Genomic DNA, 23799 nt, shown 5'->3' on the forward strand with positions numbered 1-23799 from the left:
TCTTTATATAAATTACATTAAATATATTATAAATATATTTTATTTTAATATATTTATTATTAATTTATTCTATAAAATAATCATAATAGTCATATTATTTCTCCATGGCACTTAAGTTCATTACTCTCTGTATGTTTTCTTTTTTTTTAAATTTTATTTTCTTTTTTTTTATACAGCAGGTTCTTATTAGTTATCCATTTTATACATATTAGTGTATATATGTCAATCCCAATCTCCCAATTCATCATCCTCCCATGCCCCCCGCTTTCCCCCTTGGTGTCCATACGTTTGTTCCCTACATGTGTGTCTCCATTTCTGCCTTGCAAACCGGTTCATCTGTACCATTTTTCTAGAGTCCACGTATATGTGTTAATATACGATATTTGTTTTTCTTTTTATGACTTACTTCACTCTGTATGATAGTATCTAGGCCCATCCACGTCTCTACAAATAATCCAATTTCATTCTTTTTTATGGCTGAGTAATATTCCATTGTATATATGTACCACATCTTCTTTACCCAGTTGTCTGTCAGTGGCCATTTAGGTTACTTCCATGACCTGGCTATTGTAAATAGTGCTGCAATGAACATTGGGGTGCATGTGTCTTTTTGAATTATGGTTTTCTCTGGGTATATGCCCAGTAGTGAGATTGCTGGGTCATATGGTAATTCTATTTTTAGTTTTTTAAGGAACCTCAATACTGTTCTCCGTAGTGGCTGTATCAATTTACATTCCCACCAACAGTGCAAGAGGGTTCCCTTTTCTCCACAGCCTCTCCAGCATTTATTGTTTGTAGATTTTTTGTTGATGGCTATTCTGACCGCTGTGAGGTGATACCTCATTGTAGTTTTGATTTGCATTTCTCAAATAATTAGTGATGTTGAGCATCTTTTCATGTGTTTCTTGGCCATCTGTATGTCTCCTTCGGACTTTTCAACTCTTCTTTTGAGATAAACTTTTACTGTGGAACATTTCCATCTAATAGATCTATTCCTTTCTCTGATCCTTATGAAAAGCAATAATTATTTTTAAAACATCTTAGTATGTTTCTCTCTACTAATGAACAATAAGCTTTTCAGTTATGTTTCCTAACAAAAACAGTGGACAGATCCAATAGCTTGTGATAGGTTGAATTTGAAAAGAGGGAGGTGAGTTTTATATAAAAAAATCATTGTCAAAAGAATGTAATTCTTTTCCTAGTTCTTGTTTTTGCTGGCTTCAAAAAGAAGAATCCAAGAACCACTTGACTTTCTTTATATTATGGAATATCCATTGGATCACAGCAGAGAGCTGCCAAGGGCTTGTACAACAATTTGAATCCATCCCCCCCCACACACACACACGTATCTGCTAAAATACAAGCACTATTGTTTCAGCTTAAAAAAATAAAATCACTCCTTAGGGGAATTCCTCATGGCCCAGGTTAGATCCCTGGTTGGGGAACTAAGATCCTGCAAGCCACATGGTGCAGCCAAAAAAAATAATCTCTCCTTAGTTGTTTATGGATTAAATAAAAGCCAAAGGAAATTAACATTGATACTATATCTTAGTTATTGAGGTATTTATGTGAATTTCAGCTTTTTTAAAAGCACTAATCACTGTTTCTATATTACAGTTTTTTGGAGGCTGGCACTTCTACATTCAGGCCTACAAAGCACTGAAACATAAAACTGCAAATATGGACGTACTGATTGTGCTGGCAACTACCATTGCATTTGCTTATTCTTTGGTTATTCTTCTGGTTGCAATGTATGAGAGAGCCAAAGTGAACCCTGTTACTTTCTTTGACACACCTCCTATGCTATTTGTGTTTATTGCACTAGGCCGGTGGCTGGAACATGTAGCAAAGGTAAAGTAAGAAAGGGTGACATTTATTAAAATCTTGGGTGGGTAAATGACCATAATATTTTCTAGACCAATTATTGGAAATATACATTGATTTATGTAGTTAATTACTAAAAGAAGTATTTTTGTTTTGGCAGTATTTTAGGTTAAATATTCCTTTAGAAGATTTACCAAATTTATGGAATTAATACTTTAGATAATACAGTGTGTCCATGTTTATTTTAGGAGACATTTAAGAGTACTTATTTTACTTATATCACATTATTAATGGAAAAATTGATGCGACCATCATTTAAAATAATGATGGAAAAAAATTCACCCACAATCCCATGGTATAATGGAAATCACTTTCTAATCCTGCTCCACATATGTTTATATTTTACAGAGTGGCAAACATGGTATCCATACCACTTTGTGCCCTTAACACTTTAAAGTTTTTTCCCTATTTTTGCAGTCTAGATAATTACTCAGTGTTTCTGAATAATATTCTCTCAAATCAATGTGCTATAATTTACTAAACCATTCTGGTTTTGTTCTCAGTTAGATTGTTTTCAGGGTTTAATTTTAGGTAATCCTGCATTAAATATATTTATGTTTAATAGTTATTTCTACTGAATTACTATCTTAGGATAAATTACAAAGGATATGATTAAAGGGCATAAATCTTTCTATGGCTCATGCTACTAATCTTAACAATTTTTGCCATCAAGTGTATGTTAGTGAAGTAGTTTTACTACAACTTATCAACACTGACTCCTATCTAAATTTTTGCTAAGTTAGTAGGCATTAAATGGTATCATAGAGTTGCTTTAGTTTGCATTTCTTCCATTAATAGCAGAGATAAACATTTTTCTACACAGCAGGTATTACATTTCTTCTTAAATGAATTGCTTATTTATGTCCTTTGCTCATGTGCCTATTGGGTTCTGATGTTTTTCTTATTAATTTACATTATTTATTTAAAAATTATACCTAATAATACATTTTATATTTTGTGTACTTCATATTTTCAAAGTGAAACATTTTCTGATTTGAATTAACATTCCTAAAGCTGCCTTTTAAGTAAATGTTAAAGATTATGCCTTTATTTTACATAAGACTTTTTCTTCCTTAGCATTGTTAACATATGTGTTTTAATTTATAGGGCAAAACGTCAGAGGCTCTTGCCAAACTAATTTCACTACAAGCTACAGAAGCAACTATTGTAACTCTCGATTCTGATAATATCGTCTTGAGGTATTTACCTTCATTATTCTTCCTTCTCTTTTTAACTTCTTAGGAAAAATATCAAATATACACAGAAGTAGAGAGAAAGGTATAATGAACTCACATAATCTATCTCCCAGATTTAACAATTATTCACATTTTGCCACACTTTACTTCATCTATACAATCTATTTTTCTTTCTGTTGTTGCAGTAGAATTTTAAAGTAAATCCCAGTTATGTGGTTTTACTGCAGATATTCCTGTTGTATTTCTAAAAAAGGACATAGTCTTATATAATTATAATACCCATATTGCATCTAACAAAATGAACAATTATTCTTTAATGTGATCTAAAACACAGTCCATATTAACATTTCTCCTGTTGTCTCCAAACTGTTTTAAGTTTCTTTGTTTGAAATGGAATTCAGAAAAGGTCCATGTGTCACTGCATTTGACTGATATGTTTGTTTGTTTGTTTTAAGTTTTGAGTTTTTTTTTTTTTTTTGGCTGTGTTGGGTCTTCATTGCTGCATGCGGGCTGTCTCTGGTTTCAGTGAGCGGGGGCTACTCTTCACTGCAGTGCACGGGCTTCTCATGGTGGTGGCTTCTCTTGCTGCGGAACACGGGCTCTAGGTGCACAGGCTTCAGTAGTTGTGGTTCATGGGCTCGGTAGTTGTGGCTCATGGGCTCTAGAGCGAAGGCTCAGTAGTTGTGGCACATGGGCCTAGTTGATCCAGAGCATGTGCAATCTTCCCGGACCAGGGATCGAACCCGTGTCCCCTGCATTGTCAGTCAGATTCTTAACCACTGTGCCACCAGGGAAGCCCCTGTTTGTTTGTTTTTTGATTTTTTAATTGAGTTATAGTTCATGTACTATAGTATATGTTACAAGTGTACAATGTAGTGAGTCACAATTTTTAAAGGTTGTACTCCATTTATAGTTATTATAAAATATTGGTTATATTCCCCATGTTGTACAATATATCCTTGTCACTTATTTATTTTATACATAGTAGTTTGTACCTCTTAATCCTCTACCCTATATTGTTCTTCACCGTCCCCTTTCCCCACTGGTAACCACTAGTTATTGCTCTACATCTGTGAGTCTGCTTCTTTTTTGTTGTACTCACTAGTTTGTTGTATTTTTTAGGTGGCACATATAAGTGACATCATACAATATTTGTCTTTCTCCTGCCATGTTTGTTTTAATGTAGAACAGCTCCTCTCTCCAGTTCTCCCTCCCTTGTTCCTCCCTGCTCCTCCCTCTCCATACATTTGACTTGGTAAAGAAACATCTATCAGTTGTCCTTTAGAAAATCCCACAGTCCAAATTTGTCCCTGTTTCCGTCTGGAATCATTTAACTTGTTCTATAACTCCTATACGACTTGTAAACTGGAAGTTAGAGCTAAAGACTTGATTAGATTTCGTTCTTTTGTATTTCTCATTCCTTTCCTCATAAAATTATTTAGGCAAATGTACACAATAAATTAGTTGTTTTGTTCAGTAAAACCCATTACATTCTTTCTAAAGCTTTCATTTATTAGTTCATTGACTATTCAACAAATATTTAGAGCGCTACTTTGTGCTAGGTACTGAGGTATTCCCCAACAGTGAAAAAGACTGACGCTGTAGTTCCTAACTTAAATGTTGGTTCTAACTTCCATTGGTAGCAATTATGTGGCCACAAGCTTGATGTCAACTAAAAAGCTTGCATGGAAAGATCAGGGGGAGAAGCATACTGTCATGGTGCTTTTTATTTTAACTCATATCCAGTGAAGAGCAAGTGGATGTGGAACTTGTACAACGTGGAGACATCATTAAAGTGGTTCCAGGAGGCAAATTTCCAGTGGATGGGCGTGTTATTGAAGGACATTCTATGGTAGATGAGTCCCTCATCACAGGTATGTTCTTTCAGAGGATCATGACATGAAAGTGAAGTGAATCCAAAGTGTTAATTAAAAATAGGCATGAAAGAAGTCCAAAAGATGGCATACTAGGATGATGCAGAATTCGCATCTCCTCAAAACTAGGGCACCTACCAGGCACCAGTGGGGACCCACAGACACCTAACGGGATGGGAGGAACCCCCAGCCACCGGGTAGGACGTGGGGCATGGGGGGAGTGAAGGGGGAGGAGAAGTGGAGGCGGGATGGGACTGACGCCCCTGAGGGGCAGGGATCCCACACCCAAAGGAGGAAATTAGGGAACCACTGGGAGGACGGAGAATCAAAAGGGAGCATGGCCAGGCTTCCCCTGCCCACTTGGGCCCTGGAACCTCCTGAGATCCCGGGCCTGATCCTCTGCCCACCTAGGCCCCCTCCAGCCGTGCAGGTCCTGAGGGAGTGGGAGGGGAGGGGGAGCAAAAGTAAAGTCCGGACCTCTAAGACTGGCACCCCTGAGGGGTGGCTGGGGGAGGGGAGGCGTTCCTACACCCAGTGGGACCCACCCACGGTTAGGGGTCCATCAGGAACAGGGGAGACCACGGGGGAGCTGGTGGGGGAGGGGCGAGAAGGAACAGAAGGGAAGGGGGCCAGTGCTTTCCCTGTCCACTTAGGCACCGCGGCGCCTGTTGGTCTTCCAGGCCTAATCCTCTGCCCTTGGAGCCTCCCTCCTGACACACGGAGCCCAAGCCCTGCCCCACACCCCCACCCAGGGCCCTACCTCTACACTCGGAGACCCCCTCCAATGAGCTGGGCCTAAACCCCACCCACACACCCTCACCCAGGGCCCTACCTCCAAACTCCGGAATTCCACACACCAGAGGCCCTCGTTTCCACATGCTGCCTCTCCCCTTTGGTGCAGGTCCTCAGCAGAGGTCCCGCCCCACGCTTGAACGTCTCCCTGCCTAGGCCCCAACCCACGCTCAAATGTCACCCCCCACCCACCTAGGTCCTGCCCTACCCTAAACCCTGCCTCTGCCGAAGTTCCACCCCCCTAAACTCCGCCCCCATAGCCAAGTCTTCTTTATTTTTTTCTTTTATTTTTGTAATTTTATTTTATTCTTTATAGTTTGTTAGTGATCTCTCCTTTTGGCTTCTTCCCTGCCCCCCACCTTGTTTTTTTTCTTTTCTGTGTTGTGGTTTTATTTTACCTTGTTGCAGTTGTTTCAATTATAATTTTATTTTTCCAAATACAATTTTTATCTTCCTAAATTTATTTTATTTTTTATTCGTTGATATTGTACTGCTCCATTTTTTCTTTCTTTCTTCCTTTTTTTTTTCTTTTTTTACCGCACCACAAAGCTTGGGGGATCTTGGTTCCCAGGCTGGAGGTTGGGCCCGAGCTTCTGTGGTGGGAGCTCCAAGTCCAAGCCACTGGACTAACAGACAACCTCAGACCCCAGGGAATATCAATTGGAGTGAGGCCTCCCGGAGGTCCTCATATCAGCACCAAGACCCAGCTCTATCCAACTGCCTGCAAACTCCAGTTCTGGATGTCTCAGGCCAAACTACCAGTAAGAAAGGAATACAACACCACCCATCAAAGAAAAAAAAATGAAATGACAAAAAATATGTTACAGATGACGGAGCAAGGTAAAAACCTACAAGACCAAATAAATGAAGATGAAATAGGCAACCTACCTGGAAAAGAATTCAGACAAATGATAGTAAAGAAGATCCAAAATCTCGGAAACAGAATGAAGAAAATACAAGAAACATTTAACAAGGATCTAGGAAAGCTAAAGAGCAAACAAACAATGATGAACAACAAAATTACTGAAATTTAAAATACTCTAGAAGGAATCAGTAACAGAATAACTGAGTCAAACGAACGGATAAGTGACCTGGAAGATAAAATGGTGGAAATAACTGACAGGGAGCAGAATAAAGAAAGCAGAATAAAAATAATTGAGGACAGTCTCAGAGACTTCTGGGACAACATTAAATGCACTAATATTTGGATTATAGGGGTCCCTGAAGAAAAAGAGATAAAGAAAGGATCTGAGAAAATATTTGAAGAGATTATAGTCAAAAACTTCCCTAACATGGGAAAGAAAATAGTCAATCAAGTCCAGGAAGCACAGAGAGTACCATACAGGATAAACACAAAGAGAAACATGCTGAGACACATTAAATAACTATCAAAAATTAAATACAAAGAAAAATGTTAAAAGCAGCAAGGAAAAAGCAACAAATAACTTATAAGGGAATCCCCATAAGGTTAACAGCTGAGTTTTCAGCAGAAACTCTGCAAGCCACAAGGGAGTGGCAGGACATATTCAAAGTGATGAAAGGGAAAAAACTACAACCAAGATTACACTACCCAGCAAAGATCTCAATCAGGTTTTTTTTTTTTTTTTTTTTGCGGTATGCTGGCCTCTCAGTGTTGTGGCCTCTCCCGTTGCAGAGCACAGGCTCTGGACACGCAGCCTCAGCAGCCATGGCTCATGGTCCCAGCTGCTCCGCGGCATCTGGGACCTTCCCAGACCGGGGCACGAACCCGTGTCCCCTGCATCGGCAGGCGGACTCTCAACCACTGTGCCACCAAGGAAGCCCTTCTTTGTGGTTTTAGTTATGCTACTGAAGGCTCTTTTCACTGAGCCAAATGTATAACCAGAGGATGTTGTCACATTCTGCTGTACAGCCCAATAGACTTTGGCAAATTTTCCTGAGCAAATACCTATTGTGTCTTCCTGCCCTAAAGACCGGTCTAGTCTGAGCTGGGATAGGACTCTAGGTTTTCCACATCAGGGTCAGCTCTAAAGAGAATAAGCCTGGAGTAGTTTTAGAGATCTTAGATAACTAAGGCCAATCCAGAGAAGAACCAAAATAACACCTTTCCTACCTCAGTCCTTACGATAGTGCCAAAAGAGGCTCAGTTTATGAATTGTGTGGAAATAATTTAGGATTCTGTGTTTCTCAGTAGGGGTGCTATTGCTAGTTTGGATGGGACAGTTCTTAGTTCTGACTGACTATCCTACACATTATGGTGCATTTAATATCCCTGACCCTGACCTACTAAATTGGAGTAGCAGTACCCCATGCTCCACCTGTAGTTATTACAAGCAAGAACTCTCTCCTCCATTTATAAATGCTCCTTGGGAACAGGTTGAGAACCAATGACCTAAGACTAGGGTGGAAGTCCAAAAGTACCTGCCAATAAGAGTTAACACATTAGGTTTTTCCAGTTTAAGATATATATCCCTGGGTTTGGCCCAGAACTGACATAAGGAAAAAGAGAGGGCAACCTTCACCTAGGCATTTGTCCAGATTCTATTTCAGGAAGGAAGAATCTCCTTTCTAGATATTGACAATTGACAAATAACTGTATATTTCAAGATAGTATTTATTTATGCTCCCTAAATGTATCTTTACTCCTTATATAGGGGAGGCAATGCCTGTGGCTAAGAAGTCTGGCAGCACAGTGATTGCTGGTTCCATTAACCAGAATGGGTCACTCCTTATCCGTGCAACCCATGTTGGAGCAGAAACAACCCTTTCTCAAATTGTCAGACTTGTAGAGGAGGCCCAAACATCAAAGGTAAATTAACTCCCTAGGAGAACCAAAGTATTTTCATGAAAGCCCACTCAGTATAAATCTTGATCTAGTTTTTATGTGTTCCTTTGATTAATTCTAGCTGTATTAATATGGAGTTTATTAAAATATTTGTGCTCAATACTAAATATGCTCTGTATTCATTATCAAAAAGGAGACTTTGATATACATATCATTATTATTTTTTAATTCTAGGCTCCTATCCAGCAGTTTGCAGACAAACTCAGTGGCTACTTTGTTCCTTTTATTGTCATTGTTTCCATTGCTACCCTTTTGGTTTGGATTATAATTGGATTTCTGAATTTTGAAATCGTGGAAACCTACTTTCCTGTAAGTGACTTATAACACCTTTTTCATATGTAAAACTGAATCTTTTGCATAAGTAATTAATTGGAAAATAATAATTACTGGTATCTTTAACAGACTGGAGTGAGAGGGTGATAAGAATAACATTTGCATTTCTATAAATATAAAAGAAAACATAAAAGGATTTTTTCATTATGACTTGTGATTTTCCAAAAGCAAGTACAGGCATACCTCGTTTTATTGCACTTTGCTTTATCGTGCTTTGCAGATATTGTGTTTTTTACAAATTGAAGGTTTGTGGCAACCCTGCGTCGAGCAAGTCTATCGACGCCATTTTTCCAACAGCATTATTTTTTAATTAAGGTATGTACATGTTTCTTGAGACATAATGATGTTGCACATTTAGTAGACTACAGTATAGTGTAAACATAACTTTTACATTCATTGGGGAACCAAAGAATTCCTGTGACTCACTTTATTTCGGTGGTCTGGAACTGAACCCACAATATCTCCGAGGTATGCCTATAGTGACCTTTCACATTTTATACTTAGTCTGAGTCCCAGCATGATTTTGCTTTCACAAAGGACAATGGATATATTGAGGAAAATCTTGGGATCTCAGCTCTGCCACATACCATTAGTGTGATCTTAGGTCAACTTAATTTCTCTTTGAGCTTTGGTTTCCTCACCTCTCAAGTGAGATTTTAATAATGCTCATCCAACATAACTTGCAGTTGTAAAAGTTAGATAAGATGATATATATTAGACACACTTTGTAATTTATTAAATGCTTTATAAATATAATATTAGTGTCTGCTTCTCTCTAGTTCTATGATGTTCTCTAACTTATGGTGTCATAAAGTGGTAAAGTAGACCTGGACTGTACCTCGTGTTAGAGATAAAACCTTTAAGTCACTAAATTTCTCTTATCTTCAGTTTTGTCATCTATAATATAGTGATAATAATACCTAAATTTCAGGATTGGAATTAGTGTAGGTGAAAACATACACTTATGACATATATGAAAGCATAAGCTTAGATGTCTATGAAAATCCCTTCCAATTCTGTCTCTCTCTATGTATATAACTCTTAGATGATCACTTAGTTTAAGTATTTGAGAACTTAGTAAGAACATAGCACTGTAAAACCATTATTATTAAGAAAGTCTTACTTTGTTGTGTTTCTTTCTTTTAAAAATGTCATGCTGTACACTGTTTCATGCTGTTTTTCCCTTCAATTAAAGAACAGGTAGAATCATAACATCTATGTATCTATTCCACGATATGGTCATTAGTATAATATTAAAAAGTTTCTTTAAATGATTCATATTGGTTGAGTACTCATTGAACAAGAGGATTGCTGGGAAGTATTTTGGGACGTGTCTCCTTCAGGAATTTTTCTCATGAGTTCAGGGAGTCTTAGGAGATTTCTCCTAATACTATCGATCATACTTACCCACAGAAGCAAATACTCAATGTCACTAAGAGCTATACTACCAGATGTACTCAGTTCACGTTGTTTTGTCCAAAAGAATTTTATTGAAATGTAGTGAAGCAACCTTTTCAAACTGGGTGATTTTTTTCATTGTCTTTAAAGAATAGTGTGAAAGACAGCTTTATGGTGTTAGTACACAGAAGTACAGAATTATTTTTGTTCAGGATCAAATATGTTGAGAATTAGGTCCTATGTTTGCAGCTATTTTTGGAAGTCCCTATTCTCTCAGTATGGGGGGGGGTTGACTTTTATTATGTTCCTTATATTCACTCCATAGTTTGGAATCAGCAAAACTGAAATCTTGATTTTAGGACTGTTACTTGTTTACCAGTTATGTCAACAATATCTTATATTCATAAAAGAAAAAAAGTGTTTTCTTACTAATAGCTAAAACATATGTTGGTAGCTAAGCAGGATTATGTGTGACTCCAGAATTGTGGTTTTATTTAAATAGAGTTAAGCTTTGTTCCTTTTGTTTTATTCAACTCTGAATCAGTAATCAAAATTCATGCATTTCTTCTCAAGGGCTACAACAGAAGTATCTCCCGAACAGAAACAATAATACGCTTTGCTTTCCAAGCCTCAATCACAGTTCTGTGCATTGCATGCCCCTGTTCACTGGGATTGGCCACTCCAACTGCCGTGATGGTGGGTACAGGAGTAGGCGCTCAAAATGGCATACTAATCAAAGGTGGTGAGCCATTGGAGATGGCTCATAAGGTAAGATACTCCCCAGAACTAAGAGTTGTCTCATTCAAACTGGCAATAGCACCCGTATTGAAAAATAGAGTCTTAAATTATTTCTACATAGCCCATAAGCTGAGCCTCTTCTGGCACTATCGTGAGGGTTGAGGTAGGAAGGGTGTCAGTTTGGTTCTGCTCTGGATTGGCCTTAGTTACATGAGACCTCTAAAACTACTCCAGACCTACTCTCTTTAGAGTAGACCCTGGTGTGGAAAACCTGGAGTCCTATCCCAGCTCAGATTAGACTAGTCTTTAGGGCAGGAAGACACCATAGATATTTGCTCAGGCAATTTGCCCAAGTCTATCAGACTTCTAACCTGTTTGTGTGTGGCTCCATGTTTGTGCTGTTCGCCATTAGATAGGGCTTGCTGTTCCTCTGCCTTTGCTGCCACCAGCTGACAGTTTGCAACTATGACTTGAGGAATATAATCCTGTCCCTGATCTCTCTCCTATTAGAATTTCCATCACAATCTCAATCAAGGCTATTTGACTTAAACTAAAACCATGTTCCTTCTAGTATTTTCTTATTATGAGAATATAAACTATAAAGAGATGCATGTAATAAACACAGAGCACAACTTAGAACAGATTTGGAACCTCATCTAGCCAGTGAATATAGGCTACTAATTTTTATAGTAATTTTAAATTTTGATATGATTTCAAACTTAAATAAAAGTTGCAAGAATAGTATAAAGAACTCCCATATACCCTTTACTGTAGATATGAAGCCCCTTTCCTAAGAACAAGGACAATCTCTTACATAACCACAGTACAAAGATCAAAATCAAGAAGTTGATATTGATATAATACTCTTGTTTAATCTGTTGTCCATATTCCAGTTTCCTCAGCTGACTCCATAATCCTTTATAGCTGTTTTTAATTTCGTCCAGAATCATGCTTTGTATTTAGTTGTCATATCTCTTTTCATCTCGGTTCCTCAAGCTATTCATTTCTCACAGTTCATTATCCGAGTTTACTGTGAGGTGACTATTCTTTAGTTCCAGACTCTTCCTTTTTCCTACCTGGTCTGAGTTTCCCTCGTTGGTTTCCTGAGCTGTCTCTTCTCAGGGCAAGCTTCTCATCTAGACCCAATAAAGTCAAAGCAACCCAGAAGGTCTTATCTGGTGCACACTTCAACTTAATTACTTACTTATAATCATTTGCCTACTGCCCAGATTTCCCCTACAGATCTATTCATTAGTACTGAAAGCCTTTCTCTTTACCTAGAAGCACTAGAGGAATCTCTTAATTACCTATTAACAGTCAATTCTTAACAAGTAGTTCTAGTTATTTAACATATGTCCACAGTACGTTGAACATTTGCAAGGGAGGGCTATTAGGTGTAACTAAGGATATTTCTTCCCTTTTTCTCACTTCCTTTTATTCTCCCAAAGACAGTTTATTTAGTCCAATTAAATCAGAGGTCAGCTTATTAAGAAACAAGATAGTAATGTGTTTGTCAAAGTAAACCTTTTTCTCATTTCTGGAAAGCTGATATTAAGAATTATCAAGACATATAGGTGCATTGTATTTTGATTTTCTTACAGGTAAAGGTAGTGGTATTTGATAAAACTGGAACCATTACCCATGGAACCCCAGTAGTGAATCAAGTAAAGGTTCTAGTGGAAAGTAACAGAATGCCATGCAATAAGATCCTGGCCATTGTGGGAACTGCTGAAAGTAACAGTGAACACCCTCTAGGAGCAGCCATAACCAAATACTGCAAGCAGGTACAATTTCTCCCTTGTTTATTCATGATTTACATATATAGTTGGTATGAAGCTAGAGAGACTCGTGTTTTCTCATTTTATTTTGCATGTCTTAATTTCTTCATGCAGGAAAGTATAAAGATGAAAACAAAAATTAACTATAACCCTACCACACAGATAACCCCAGTCAACTGAAAAACTAGTATAGAAGTAATACATATTTATGGTAGGAAAATTCAGATAGTTCAGCATTACATAACGAAAAAGGAAAGCCTCATTCCCTGCCCCCTTCCATAATTCCTCTCTCCAAAGTTTAACAAGTATTAACCTGTTAACAGTCTTTTTAAATAACAGCTTTATTGAGGTAAAATTCACATACCATAGAGTTCACCCTTGTAAAGTTACGATTCAATAATTTTTAGTATATTCACAAAAGTGTGCATCTGTTAATCATTTTTAGTTCATATACCAGCATTTATTATTTTTTAAACTTTACATAGAAAGGTGATACAATGACCAATCTTTGGTACCTTTTAAAAAGATTTTATTAAATGAGTTTTCCATATCAGGACATATAGATCTGCCTCATTGTTTTTAATGACTATATTGTATTCTATTGTATGATTGGTTTTTTGGCTCTTACAATGTACAGTTAACATCCTTGTCAGCTTTTGCACATTATCTCTAATGTCCAATGCCTATCAATGCAACTGCTAGATCAAAGGATACATGCAGTTAAATTCTGATGAATATTGCCAATGCTCAAATGACAAATATTATCAACACCCATACAAAAAGGTGTACCAGTTTATATTTTCACGAGAAGTTGAATGCCCATTTCCCCACATTCTCACCAACACTTTATTTTTTCCAATTCAATAAGTAAAAAATATTTATTCATTGATAGTTTACTTCGCATTTTTTAAATTATGAATAAGGTTGAGCATCTTTTCACATGTGTATTGGCCATTTGAATTTCTTTTTCTATACCCTGTTTGCTTGTATCCTTTGCCTATTTTTTCATAAGATTGTTTACCTTTTTCTCATCGATTTGTATAAGTTCTTTGTAAATTATCTCACATAGTTTTTCAGTTAGAACGTGGCAGTTTCACCATTGGTGTTGCCATTTCTTTATTTGTTCTTTCCTTTTTACCTATTAACTATTACTGACCTGGCTTCTTTACACCCAAATTAAATAACAGAGAGGATAAAGATATAAAGAGACAGGAAACAGTGATGGTCACCAGAATTCTTTGGCTCATTAAGGACACAGAGTCATACTAGAGAGACCCTCTGGTAACTGAAGGCCCTGTTCTTTGTTACCCTTTTCCCTGTACTGAATAGAAAATCTGACTTGAAAATAGAATTAAATATGTAACTTGTAATTCTCTGCTGGAAAGGACGGAGAATATTGATAAACCTTCCACATTTTCTTTCCCTAAAGTTGGTATAAATCTTATAAAGTGGGATTTAAATTAAGTATTGTGAGGTTCTCCTCTAACTTTGAACATTATACACAATGCTCTGTTCTTTCGTCCTTATCAAAAGCCTACTGTCAAATAGGCAATGATAAGTGACAGTTTTATTCTAAACATTCAGAATTAACCAGGCATGTAGATTGTGTCTAAACATTTAGAATTAACCAGCAGTAATCTTTGATCTTGCTAATGAGGACCTTGGATTATTAGAACAGCAGAGGAAATCCTTCTGTTTCTATCTGTTAGGAGCTGGACACTGAAACCTTGGGTACCTGCATAGATTTCCAGGTTGTGCCAGGCTGTGGTATTAGCTGTAAAGTCACCAATATCGAAGGCTTGCTGCACAAGGATAACTGGAAGATAGAGGAAAATAATATTAAAAATGCATCCCTGGTTCAAATAGATACAAGTAATGAACAGTCATCAACTTCATCTTCCATGATTATTGATGCCCAGCTCTCAAGTAAGCTAATTTTCTTTGTAGTACCAATTATGGGACAGTTATTAACAGATGTCTAACTTTATAATCTGAACTGTTATATAAGAAACAAGATTGGTGTCATGGTTTCATTTTCGTAAATCAGTTTCACTGTAGGCCTTCTAATTATTTGACTCAGTTACTCAAGAACATTTTTCAACTGTGCTCCTTGATTACAGTAGAGGGTGATAAAGTCTAGTCTTAGCTGATCTTCCATCTTTTAGTTCAACTTTCTTTCTTTTATTTCTCACCACAGTTGCTCCAAACCTTTTGTATCCTTCACAAGCTCCTATGGCCTTCCCCCATTTCCCTAAGTAAATTGTCCTGCTTATTTTTCACACAGAAATTTAAGGTTCTCAGACATGTGTTATTTCAGGGTTTTTTGCTTAGAATGTTTCCTTTTTCAGGGAAAGAAGTATCCCTCATCTTGCCAAATGAATCCCCTCATCTTTGCCCTAGATCCCACCCTCTCTTGATTCCTCAGGGACCTCATGCTCTGTTATGTCCCCTTGCTTCTTTTTTTTCCAACTCTCTGTCGTAGCTCCTTCTCCTAAACATATAAACATTTCTTCCATCAAAATCACTGTATTCCCATCTAGATTTTATCCTACCTGTCTTTCTTTTCCTTAATATCCAAGCTTCTAGAAAGAGTAGTCTAGGCTGGCTGAATTCACTTCTTCACTGCACAGTTTGGCTTCTGCCCCATCCATACTAGTGAAACTGTTTTAAGTCCACTGGTGATCTCATTTAGTCCCCTCTCCAGTGGTCACTTTTCAGTCTTCATTGCTGTATGACCTCGCTAAGGCATTTGACAATATTGACCATTTCTTCTTTCCTAAAATGTTTTTCTCCCTTGATTCCATGACCCTGCTTTCTCTAGATTCTCCTCTCACCTACCTGGCTGTTCTTTCTAATCCTCTTCTGATTCCTCTTTTCTCCTGCTCTCACATGTTGGGTGTCCTCAGAGTTTTGTTCTTTGTCTTTTGTTCATTTTACATACTCTCTCTGTGCAGTCTTTTTTCTTTTAATTTTTTTTTTATTTTTTGGCTGTGTTGGGTCTTCGTTGCTGCACACTGGCTTTCTCTAGTTGCGGCAACCGGGGGCTACTCTTTGTTGTGTTACATAGGCTTCTCATTGCGGTGGCTTCTCTTTGCTGCGGAGCACGGGCTCTAGGCATGTGAGCTTCAGTAGTTGTGTCACGTGGGCTCAGTAGTTGTGGCTCGCGGGCTCCAGAGGGCAGGCTCAGTAGTTGTGGCGCATGGGCTTAGTTGCTCCACGGCATGTGGGATCTTCCTGGACCAGGGCTCGAACCCGTGTCCGCTGCATTGGCAGGCAGATTCCAACCACTGCACCACCAGGCAAGTCCTCTCTGTTCAGTCTTGTTCATGCTTATCACTTATTCTACCACCTGTAGGTTTCCACTGCCCCTCTAAAATCCATATCTGCAGCCAAGGCCGGTTTCCTGAGTTTCCTGTTGGTCTATCCATCTGACCAAAAACATGCTATACATACCTAAGTGTGCCAGCACCCCCCTACCCATCTGTGCTTGAGTAATTTTTCTAACATGCAAACCTGAGTATATCACTTTCTGACTAATACCTTTTATTGCAGTGGTTTATAACCTATTTTTGAATCACAAACCTTTGGAGGAAGGTGGTAAAAGCTATGCCCACCACTCAGAAAACTTCAGTTTTGGACGTTTGTATGTATCCAAAAGCCCCTCCATGGAAATCTGTTAAGGACCCTGGCTTTACAGGCTCTCCATCTCCAACAGGACAGAGTCCAGTCTCTGTGGATTTTGTTCAAGAGCTGTTCCCCATGATACATCTCCTGCCTGCCTGCACCACCCATCTTGTCTTTTTCCACTGTCACCCACGTACACTGTGTTTCGTCCATATGGAACTACTTAGAGTTTCTCCGTACATCGTGCCATTTCATGCTCATTAGATCAGCTCATTTGCTATTTTCTCATCTTTGAAGACTTAGCTCACATCTCTCTTTAGTGAAGCCTTCACTGACTGACATATGTAGGCAGAGATATTTGCTCTTCTTTTTTAGTCATGACTGTACTTAATCTCTAGATGTGCTAGGCACACTGCATGAGAATTCTTTATTTACCTGCCTGTTTATACTAAACTCTGATTTCTTTATTATCTGTCTGTGAACTCACAGTATGAAGCACACTGACACACAGTAATTTCATTCACCTGACAGGTTTTATTAAGCACTGTTCAAGACATTAAAGAATCAACAGTGAGCAGAATAGACGAAGTCCCTATGTCATGGAGTTTACATTCCTGGTGGGAGAACACAAGACAGTGAGCAAATAAATAAGCAAATATAGTCTGTCTGATGGAGATAGTGCTGTGAAGAAAATGAAGAAGGGCAAGAGATATAAGGAATGCTGGGAGTAGCAGGTCCTGTTGATATAGGCTGGTCAGGGTAGGCCTCATTGAGAAGATTGTGTTTGAGCAGAAACCTGAGGAGGGGGAGGGGAAAAGTTATGTGAATATCTGTGATGAGAGCATTCCAGGAAGGAGAAATGTTAAGTACAGAAGGTTTGAGTCAGGAGTGTGCTTGACTAGTTTAAGGAACAAAGTTGCCAGAACGGAGTAAATGAATGGGAAGGAGGTAAGGGATGAGGTAAGGACATTGAAAGGACTTTGGCTTTTACCCTGAGATGGAAAGCCATTGGAGAGTTTTGAGCATAGGAGTGACAGAATCTGACTTAATGTTTAAAAAGTATTATTTGGGCTGCTCTGGGAAAAATACACTGTTGCAGGGGGTAGGGGGAAGAGCAGAAGCAGGGAGATAAGTTAGTGGGCTATTGCCATAATCCAGGTGAAAGATAATGGTGGCTTGGACCAGTGTGATAACAGTAGAGGCCGTTAAGAAGTGGTCAAATTCTGGACATATCTTTTTTTTTTTTTGGCTGCGTGACATGTCTTGTGGGGTTTTAGTCCCTGACCGGGAATTGAACCCGTGCTCCCTGCAACAAAAGCTTGGAGTCCTAACCACTGGACCACCAGGGAATTCCCCTGGATGTGAGCTGGCTGACAGATCTCACAGATTGGAAATGGGGAATTAGGCCAAAATTTGTGGCCTAAGCAATTTAGAAGGATGGAGTTACCATTTAAACAAGATGGAGAAGATCACAGGAGGGGCAATATTGAGGAAAAGAGTTCGGTTTTTGATATGTTAAGTTTGAGTGCCTGTTAGGTATTCAAGTGGAGATGTCGTATAAATGGAACTATCAAGGAGGCAGGTGGCTGCACAAGTCTGGAGTTCCAAGGAAACAAACTGGGTTGGAGATGTAGACTTGGGAGTCATCCACTTATAGATCTGTGCTGGCCAATATGGTAGCCACTAGTTACATGTGACTATTTAAATTTAAATTAATTAAAATTTAATTTAATTTAAAATTCAGCCCTTCAGTCATACTAGTCACTTTTCAGTGCTCAATAGCCGCATGTTGTTAGTGGCTACTGTATTAAACAGAGCAGATGTACAACATTTCCATCATCACAAAAAGTTCTGTTGGACAGCGCTGATATAGATGGTATTTAAAGCCATGAGACTAGATAAAATCATCAAGGAGTTAGGAATTCCCTGGTGGTCCAGTGGTTAGGACTTGGCGCTTTCACTGCCATGGGCCGGGGTTCGATCACTGGTCGGGGAACTAAGCTACCACAAGCTGCGAGGTGCGGCCAAAAAAAAAAAATCATCAAGGAGTGAGAGTAGGTAGAGGGGGAATGAGATTAAACCTGAAGAGGTTTAAGGACTGAGACCTGCAACACTACAAATTAAGAGGTCAGGGAGATGAAGAAGGATCAGCAAAGAAGACAGAAGAAGTGGTGAGTGAGGAGGTAGCTCATAAGAATGTGGTGATCTAGAAGCCAAATGAAGAAAGTATTTCAAGGCAAGAATGATCAACTGTGTTAAAATGCTGCTAGTAGGGCAAGTAAGATGAGGACGAAGAATTACCCATTAGATTTATTAAAGATCACTGGTGTACTGTATGAACAATTCTTTGGAGTAACAGAGACAAAAGCTGTACTTGAGTGGGTTCACAAGAGAATGGGAAGGTATGAATTGGAGGGCAGCCGATAGAGACAACACTTTTGAGAAGTTTTGCTATGAACAGAAGCAGAGAAATGGGGTAGTAGCTAGAGAGGTAAATGAGATCAAGAGAGGTTTGTTCCATTTTCTTTTTTAAAGATAGGACTATGTACAGCAGAAATAGAAAATATGATTATGCAGGAGAGAGGGGAGAATTGTTGGAGAGACGTTCTAAAATAGGCAAAGGGGGACTTCCCTGGTGGTCCAGTGGTTAAGACTCCGCACTCCCGATGCAGGGGGCCTGGGCTCGATCCCTGGTCAGGGAACTAGATCCCACATGCTGCAACTAAGAGCCCTCATGCCGCAACTAAAGATCCTGCATGTTGCAACTAAAGATTCTGCTGCTGCAACGAAGATCCTGTGTGCTGCAACTAAGACCCGGCACAGCCGAATAAATAAATAAATAAATAAATATAAAATAGGCAAAGGAGAGGGATCTAGTACGCAAGTGGAGAAGTTGCCCTTAAATAGGAGTAGGAGCCGTTTATAATAACAGAAGAGAGGCTAGATCAGTATGTACACAGGCACAGGCAGTTAGGTAGATGCGGCAATAAGAGCTTGTGGAAGTTCTCTTCTGATTGCTTTTATTTTCTTCCTGAAGTAGGAAGCAGAGTCATCATCTGGTATGAGAATGGGAGAAGAAAAGGTATAAAGTAGCCATCTGGAAGGAATGGAGAATGAATGGACTAGGGAAATGTAGTAGAATAGCCAGGCATCACTAAGGGCGCACTTAAAGTTAGTGGTCACACACTTAAAATGAGACATCAGTATGGTTGTGTGTTCTTGTCCAACACTGATGGTTGTACTGATGCACAATAAATATTTTTAATTTAATTCAGTTGCTATGGAAGATCATAAGGAAGGGTCACATGGAAAGCGTCACCAAGAAAATAACGTTTGAACTGGCTCTTAAAGAATATATATGATGCAGTTTGGTATTTGAAGAGGAGGGATGAGGACCTCCAGGTGGTCCTCACTCTTCATGTGCAAAGGCCCAGAGGCATGGAAGAACAGAGTATGTTCCTTGAACATTTGGAAATCACTGTTGTAGGCTGTTTTCTACCAAAAAACCAATGTAGTGACTGTGCAAGATTAGAGAGGAAGACTGTCCCTAAAGGGTTGTTATAAATATTAAACAAGTTCACTAAATGTAATTTCTGTACTTTCTTCAGATGCTCTTAATGCTCAGCAGTACAAAGTTCTTATTGGTAACCGGGAGTGGATGATTAGAAATGGTCTTGTCATTAATAACGATGTAAACGATTCCATGACTGAACATGAGAGAAAAGGTCGGACTGCTGTATTGGTAGCAGTTGATGGTAAGGTTTTCCTTAAATACACTACGACTCAGTGTCATGATTTCACTTGTTTTCTGTGTATTTTTGAGAGACATCTGAACTATGAGGGTTATTCAGAAGCAGCCTGAATGCAAAGTAAAAATGTCAGCAATACATAATTGTTACTGATTAATTTAAAATTCTCTTGCATTTGCCTGGCTTTGTTATTTTCCTCCGTAGCCTATGGTTTTAAAAAAAGCTAATCAAGGATTTTTTTTAAAACCTAAAAATAACATTATAGCAAAGTAAAAGAATATTCATAATCTCATCATCTGAACAAAATGTCAGTTTTAATTGACATTTCTGGATATATATTCATACACATCACACAGAATTACAATATTAGTACATATACTGTTTATAAATGGGTGCATTTTATTTTATGTAAATTTTACCTCAAAGTTGAATAAAAATTTAAAATTCCTTGTACACATACTGTTTCATTTTATCTTATTTTATTTAATAGTAAATATTTCCAATCGTATTTTAATGTGGCACCATTTATCATACTTATACACTATGACTAACTTAATCATTCCCCTGTTGGAAATTTAAGCTACTCCTAATATTTTATTATTGTAAGTAACACCACAGTGAACATCTTTCAGGTTTTAGGTATTTTGTTAAATTATTTCTTAGGGTACATTTCTAGCTGTGAGATTAATTAGTCAACATTTATAATCCTTGCTAAGTATGAAGGCAGTATCTTACTATGGCCTTTTTAGGCCCAGGAAGAAGCAGAAAATACCATTTATTTTTGTTTTTAAAATAGCTACTTATAGTGATTTTTTTCCCAGTATAAAATGCCAGTTTTGTTTCCATCCACCCCTTCACCTTAAAAAGGGTGAAGTGTGAGTTTTCAGTTTCATTTGCCTTTAAATTAGCTAAAGTGTTTGGGACTATTGGCCAATACTTCTCTAAAGAAAGAAAATAAGTCTTTTAGTATCTAGTAAAGTCTCTTCAGTTTCCTATCATTACCTTCCTTAGTAAGCCCTACCTCACTCTGTGAAATTTTCACAACCAAGTATGGAGGCTTGTTGCAGGGTTTGTGGTATAAAGTCTATGTGGTCTTGGAGATATTTTGAGTTAAGCCAAGTCCTGAACAACTTCACTTAACAAAATTCATTTCTTTCTGAAATTTTAAGTCAGAATATTATTCTGCTTTCACCATATTCCAAATTCTATCTTCTGGTGCTCCTATATTAGATGAGCTGTGCGGCTTGGTAGCTATCGCTGATACAGTGAAGCCTGAAGCAGAATTGGCAGTCCATATTCTGAAATCTATGGGCTTAGAAGTAGTTCTGATGACTGGAGACAACAGTAAAACAGCTAGATCTATTGCTTCTCAGGTAATGGGTTTACTTAGTTGTTGGGGTGGGAGTATGTGGTAACTTCTCATTCTTCACATACATTTCCTTTCTTGCCTTCAGCTGCTAAAGAAGTCATTTACCTATTATTTTCATTATCCCCGAGTAGCCATATCTGGTTCCTTAAAGAAAAATTGGCATACTATGCAGGAAGGACTTTAGATTTTGTCTGGAACTGTTATAAGTAAAAAGCTATTTGCTTAGTTCATGGGATGCTTGAGTGACATTGTACACAGTTTCTGTTGATGCTTCCTTTGAAATGTTGCTGATAGTCTCCACCGGTGCTGCCAGCCTAAGCCAGGCTTTCATCCTCTCATGCCTAAAGTACAGCAGTAGCTCCACGCACGTTCCTCTCTAGTCCATCCTGGATACCACTGATAGAACCATCTTCCATAGCATTCTTCTGCTACTCACCCCCATATTTGCCTTCCCTCTAAAACTTTTCTCATATTAGTCTTTTCTATTTTGGAATGCCTTCTCCCCTCTTCCATTAAATAATAAAGATAATATATAAATACATTCTTGTATAAAAAATACAGAAGCCTATAAAGTAAAACGTTTAAGTCACCATTTTCCCAAGCCTTCCTGTCCAGCCCTATCCCCTTACACTTTTTCATATGCTTATATGTTCATATACAGATATATAGTTCTGGTATTTTGAACATAAATTGCATCATTTTTGTACAACTTGTTCAGCAGTTTGCTTTCTTTCAGATAGCAATATATATGCCTTGGAGCTTTGTCCATGTCTGAACATATAAAGTTATTTCATTCTTTCTACATCATTGCATTGAATTCCATAGTACGGATGCATCATAATGTACTTAACCATTCCTCTAATAAAAAAATAATTTATGTGGTTTTGAAAATTTTGTTTTACAAATAAGGCAGTAATATACATCCTTGGACATACTTCTTTTTATACATGTACAGGTATGTCCAAAATATAGCTAGGGGTGGAATTGCTGAACCAAATGACATGCACATTTTGATAGATGCTGCCAAATACCCTCCAAAAAGACAGTACCAACTTACACACCCACCAACAGTGTATAAGAGAGCTCATTTCCCCATATCCTTACTCTCCCTGGATATTATTAATCTCTTACAATTTGGACATTTGGTAGGTGGAAACTGATGGCTCATCATTGCCGAGTTATATTTCAGGTACTCAGTAATATTGCTTGAAATGAATGGAGTTTATTTTTGCCCATGTAGGTTGGCATTACTAAGGTGTTTGCTGAAGTTCTACCTTCCCACAAGGTTGCTAAGGTGAAGCAACTTCAAGAGGAGGGGAACCGGGTAGCAATGGTAGGAGATGGAATCAATGACTCCCCAGCTCTGGCGATGGCTAATGTTGGAATTGCCATTGGCACAGGCACAGATGTAGCCATTGAAGCAGCCGATGTGGTTTTGATACGGGTAAGTCCTATGGTCTGACCTTTGAGGAGTGTGAGACTGCTCTACATGGTCAGGGATAGTGTCGTATATTGAACAAAATGATTGTGCCCTTCGAATTCCCATGCTCCTAGCCATTGAGACTGGGAGAGTTCAAGATGGAAGTATGAGAAGTCTTAGTAATTACTTCCAGACTTTGTCATTTCAGTGAAGCAAATGAGAATGACAAGCTTCTAAAGTGAAGCATTAGATTTGGGAATATACTTATAATACTCTTATCTTCAACAAATACTTGCTGAGGTTATTTTAGTGAGATTTAGTCCCTGTACCAGCATACAACCCTAAAAGTATTTTCAGAACCCTGAGAAAAATTCCTGAAAAACCCCTCCCAAGACAGCCTCAAATTTTTAGCAGTATCTCAGATTTGTAGTTAATTCACATATTACTGTAAAGTACACATCATCTTCGGTATACACAGTATCAAATACAAGTTACTGCTCAAGTTACAGTCTCTTGCTAATATCACAAATATTTCTGTTCTCAGAATGATCTTCTGGATGTAGTGGCAAGTATTGATTTATCAAGGAAGACAGTCAAGAGGATTCGGATAAATTTTGTCTTTGCTCTAATTTATAATCTGATTGGAATTCCCATAGCTGCTGGTATGTGACAGTTAACTTGTATTGCTTTTTTCATGAAGTCGTTAGAGGCCTACCGTATTGGAAGTTTTAGTCTTCTTGTTATTAGTTTTGAGCCCAGTTTTGTATGTAGCCTGCTGGTATGGTGAGAGGTAATATTAAAATCAATAATTTAAATTTTC

General features: G+C 38.2%; 1 protein-coding gene across 1 annotated transcript in view; it reads left to right on the plus strand.

Moving 5' to 3' along the window:
- Positions 1 to 23799, plus strand: part of ATP7A (ATPase copper transporting alpha) — a gene marked incomplete at its 3' end in the record, with an annotated part of 149862 nt that overhangs the window by 124051 nt on the left and 2012 nt on the right. Inside the window, exons 10-21 of the mRNA XM_079726904.1 lie at positions 1618 to 1851; positions 2992 to 3083; positions 4827 to 4954; positions 8380 to 8534; positions 8745 to 8879; positions 10875 to 11069; positions 12641 to 12823; positions 14527 to 14743; positions 20050 to 20196; positions 21421 to 21563; positions 22800 to 23003; positions 23524 to 23641. Coding sequence (XP_079583030.1) covers positions 1618 to 1851; positions 2992 to 3083; positions 4827 to 4954; positions 8380 to 8534; positions 8745 to 8879; positions 10875 to 11069; positions 12641 to 12823; positions 14527 to 14743; positions 20050 to 20196; positions 21421 to 21563; positions 22800 to 23003; positions 23524 to 23641 — 1951 coding nt within the window. The remainder of the gene's footprint in view (positions 1 to 1617; positions 1852 to 2991; positions 3084 to 4826; positions 4955 to 8379; positions 8535 to 8744; positions 8880 to 10874; positions 11070 to 12640; positions 12824 to 14526; positions 14744 to 20049; positions 20197 to 21420; positions 21564 to 22799; positions 23004 to 23523; positions 23642 to 23799) is intronic.

This window comes from Hyperoodon ampullatus (genome assembly GCF_949752795.1).
Source record: "Hyperoodon ampullatus genome assembly, chromosome: X".
In the NCBI taxonomy this organism is placed as follows: domain Eukaryota; kingdom Metazoa; phylum Chordata; class Mammalia; order Artiodactyla; family Ziphiidae; genus Hyperoodon; species Hyperoodon ampullatus.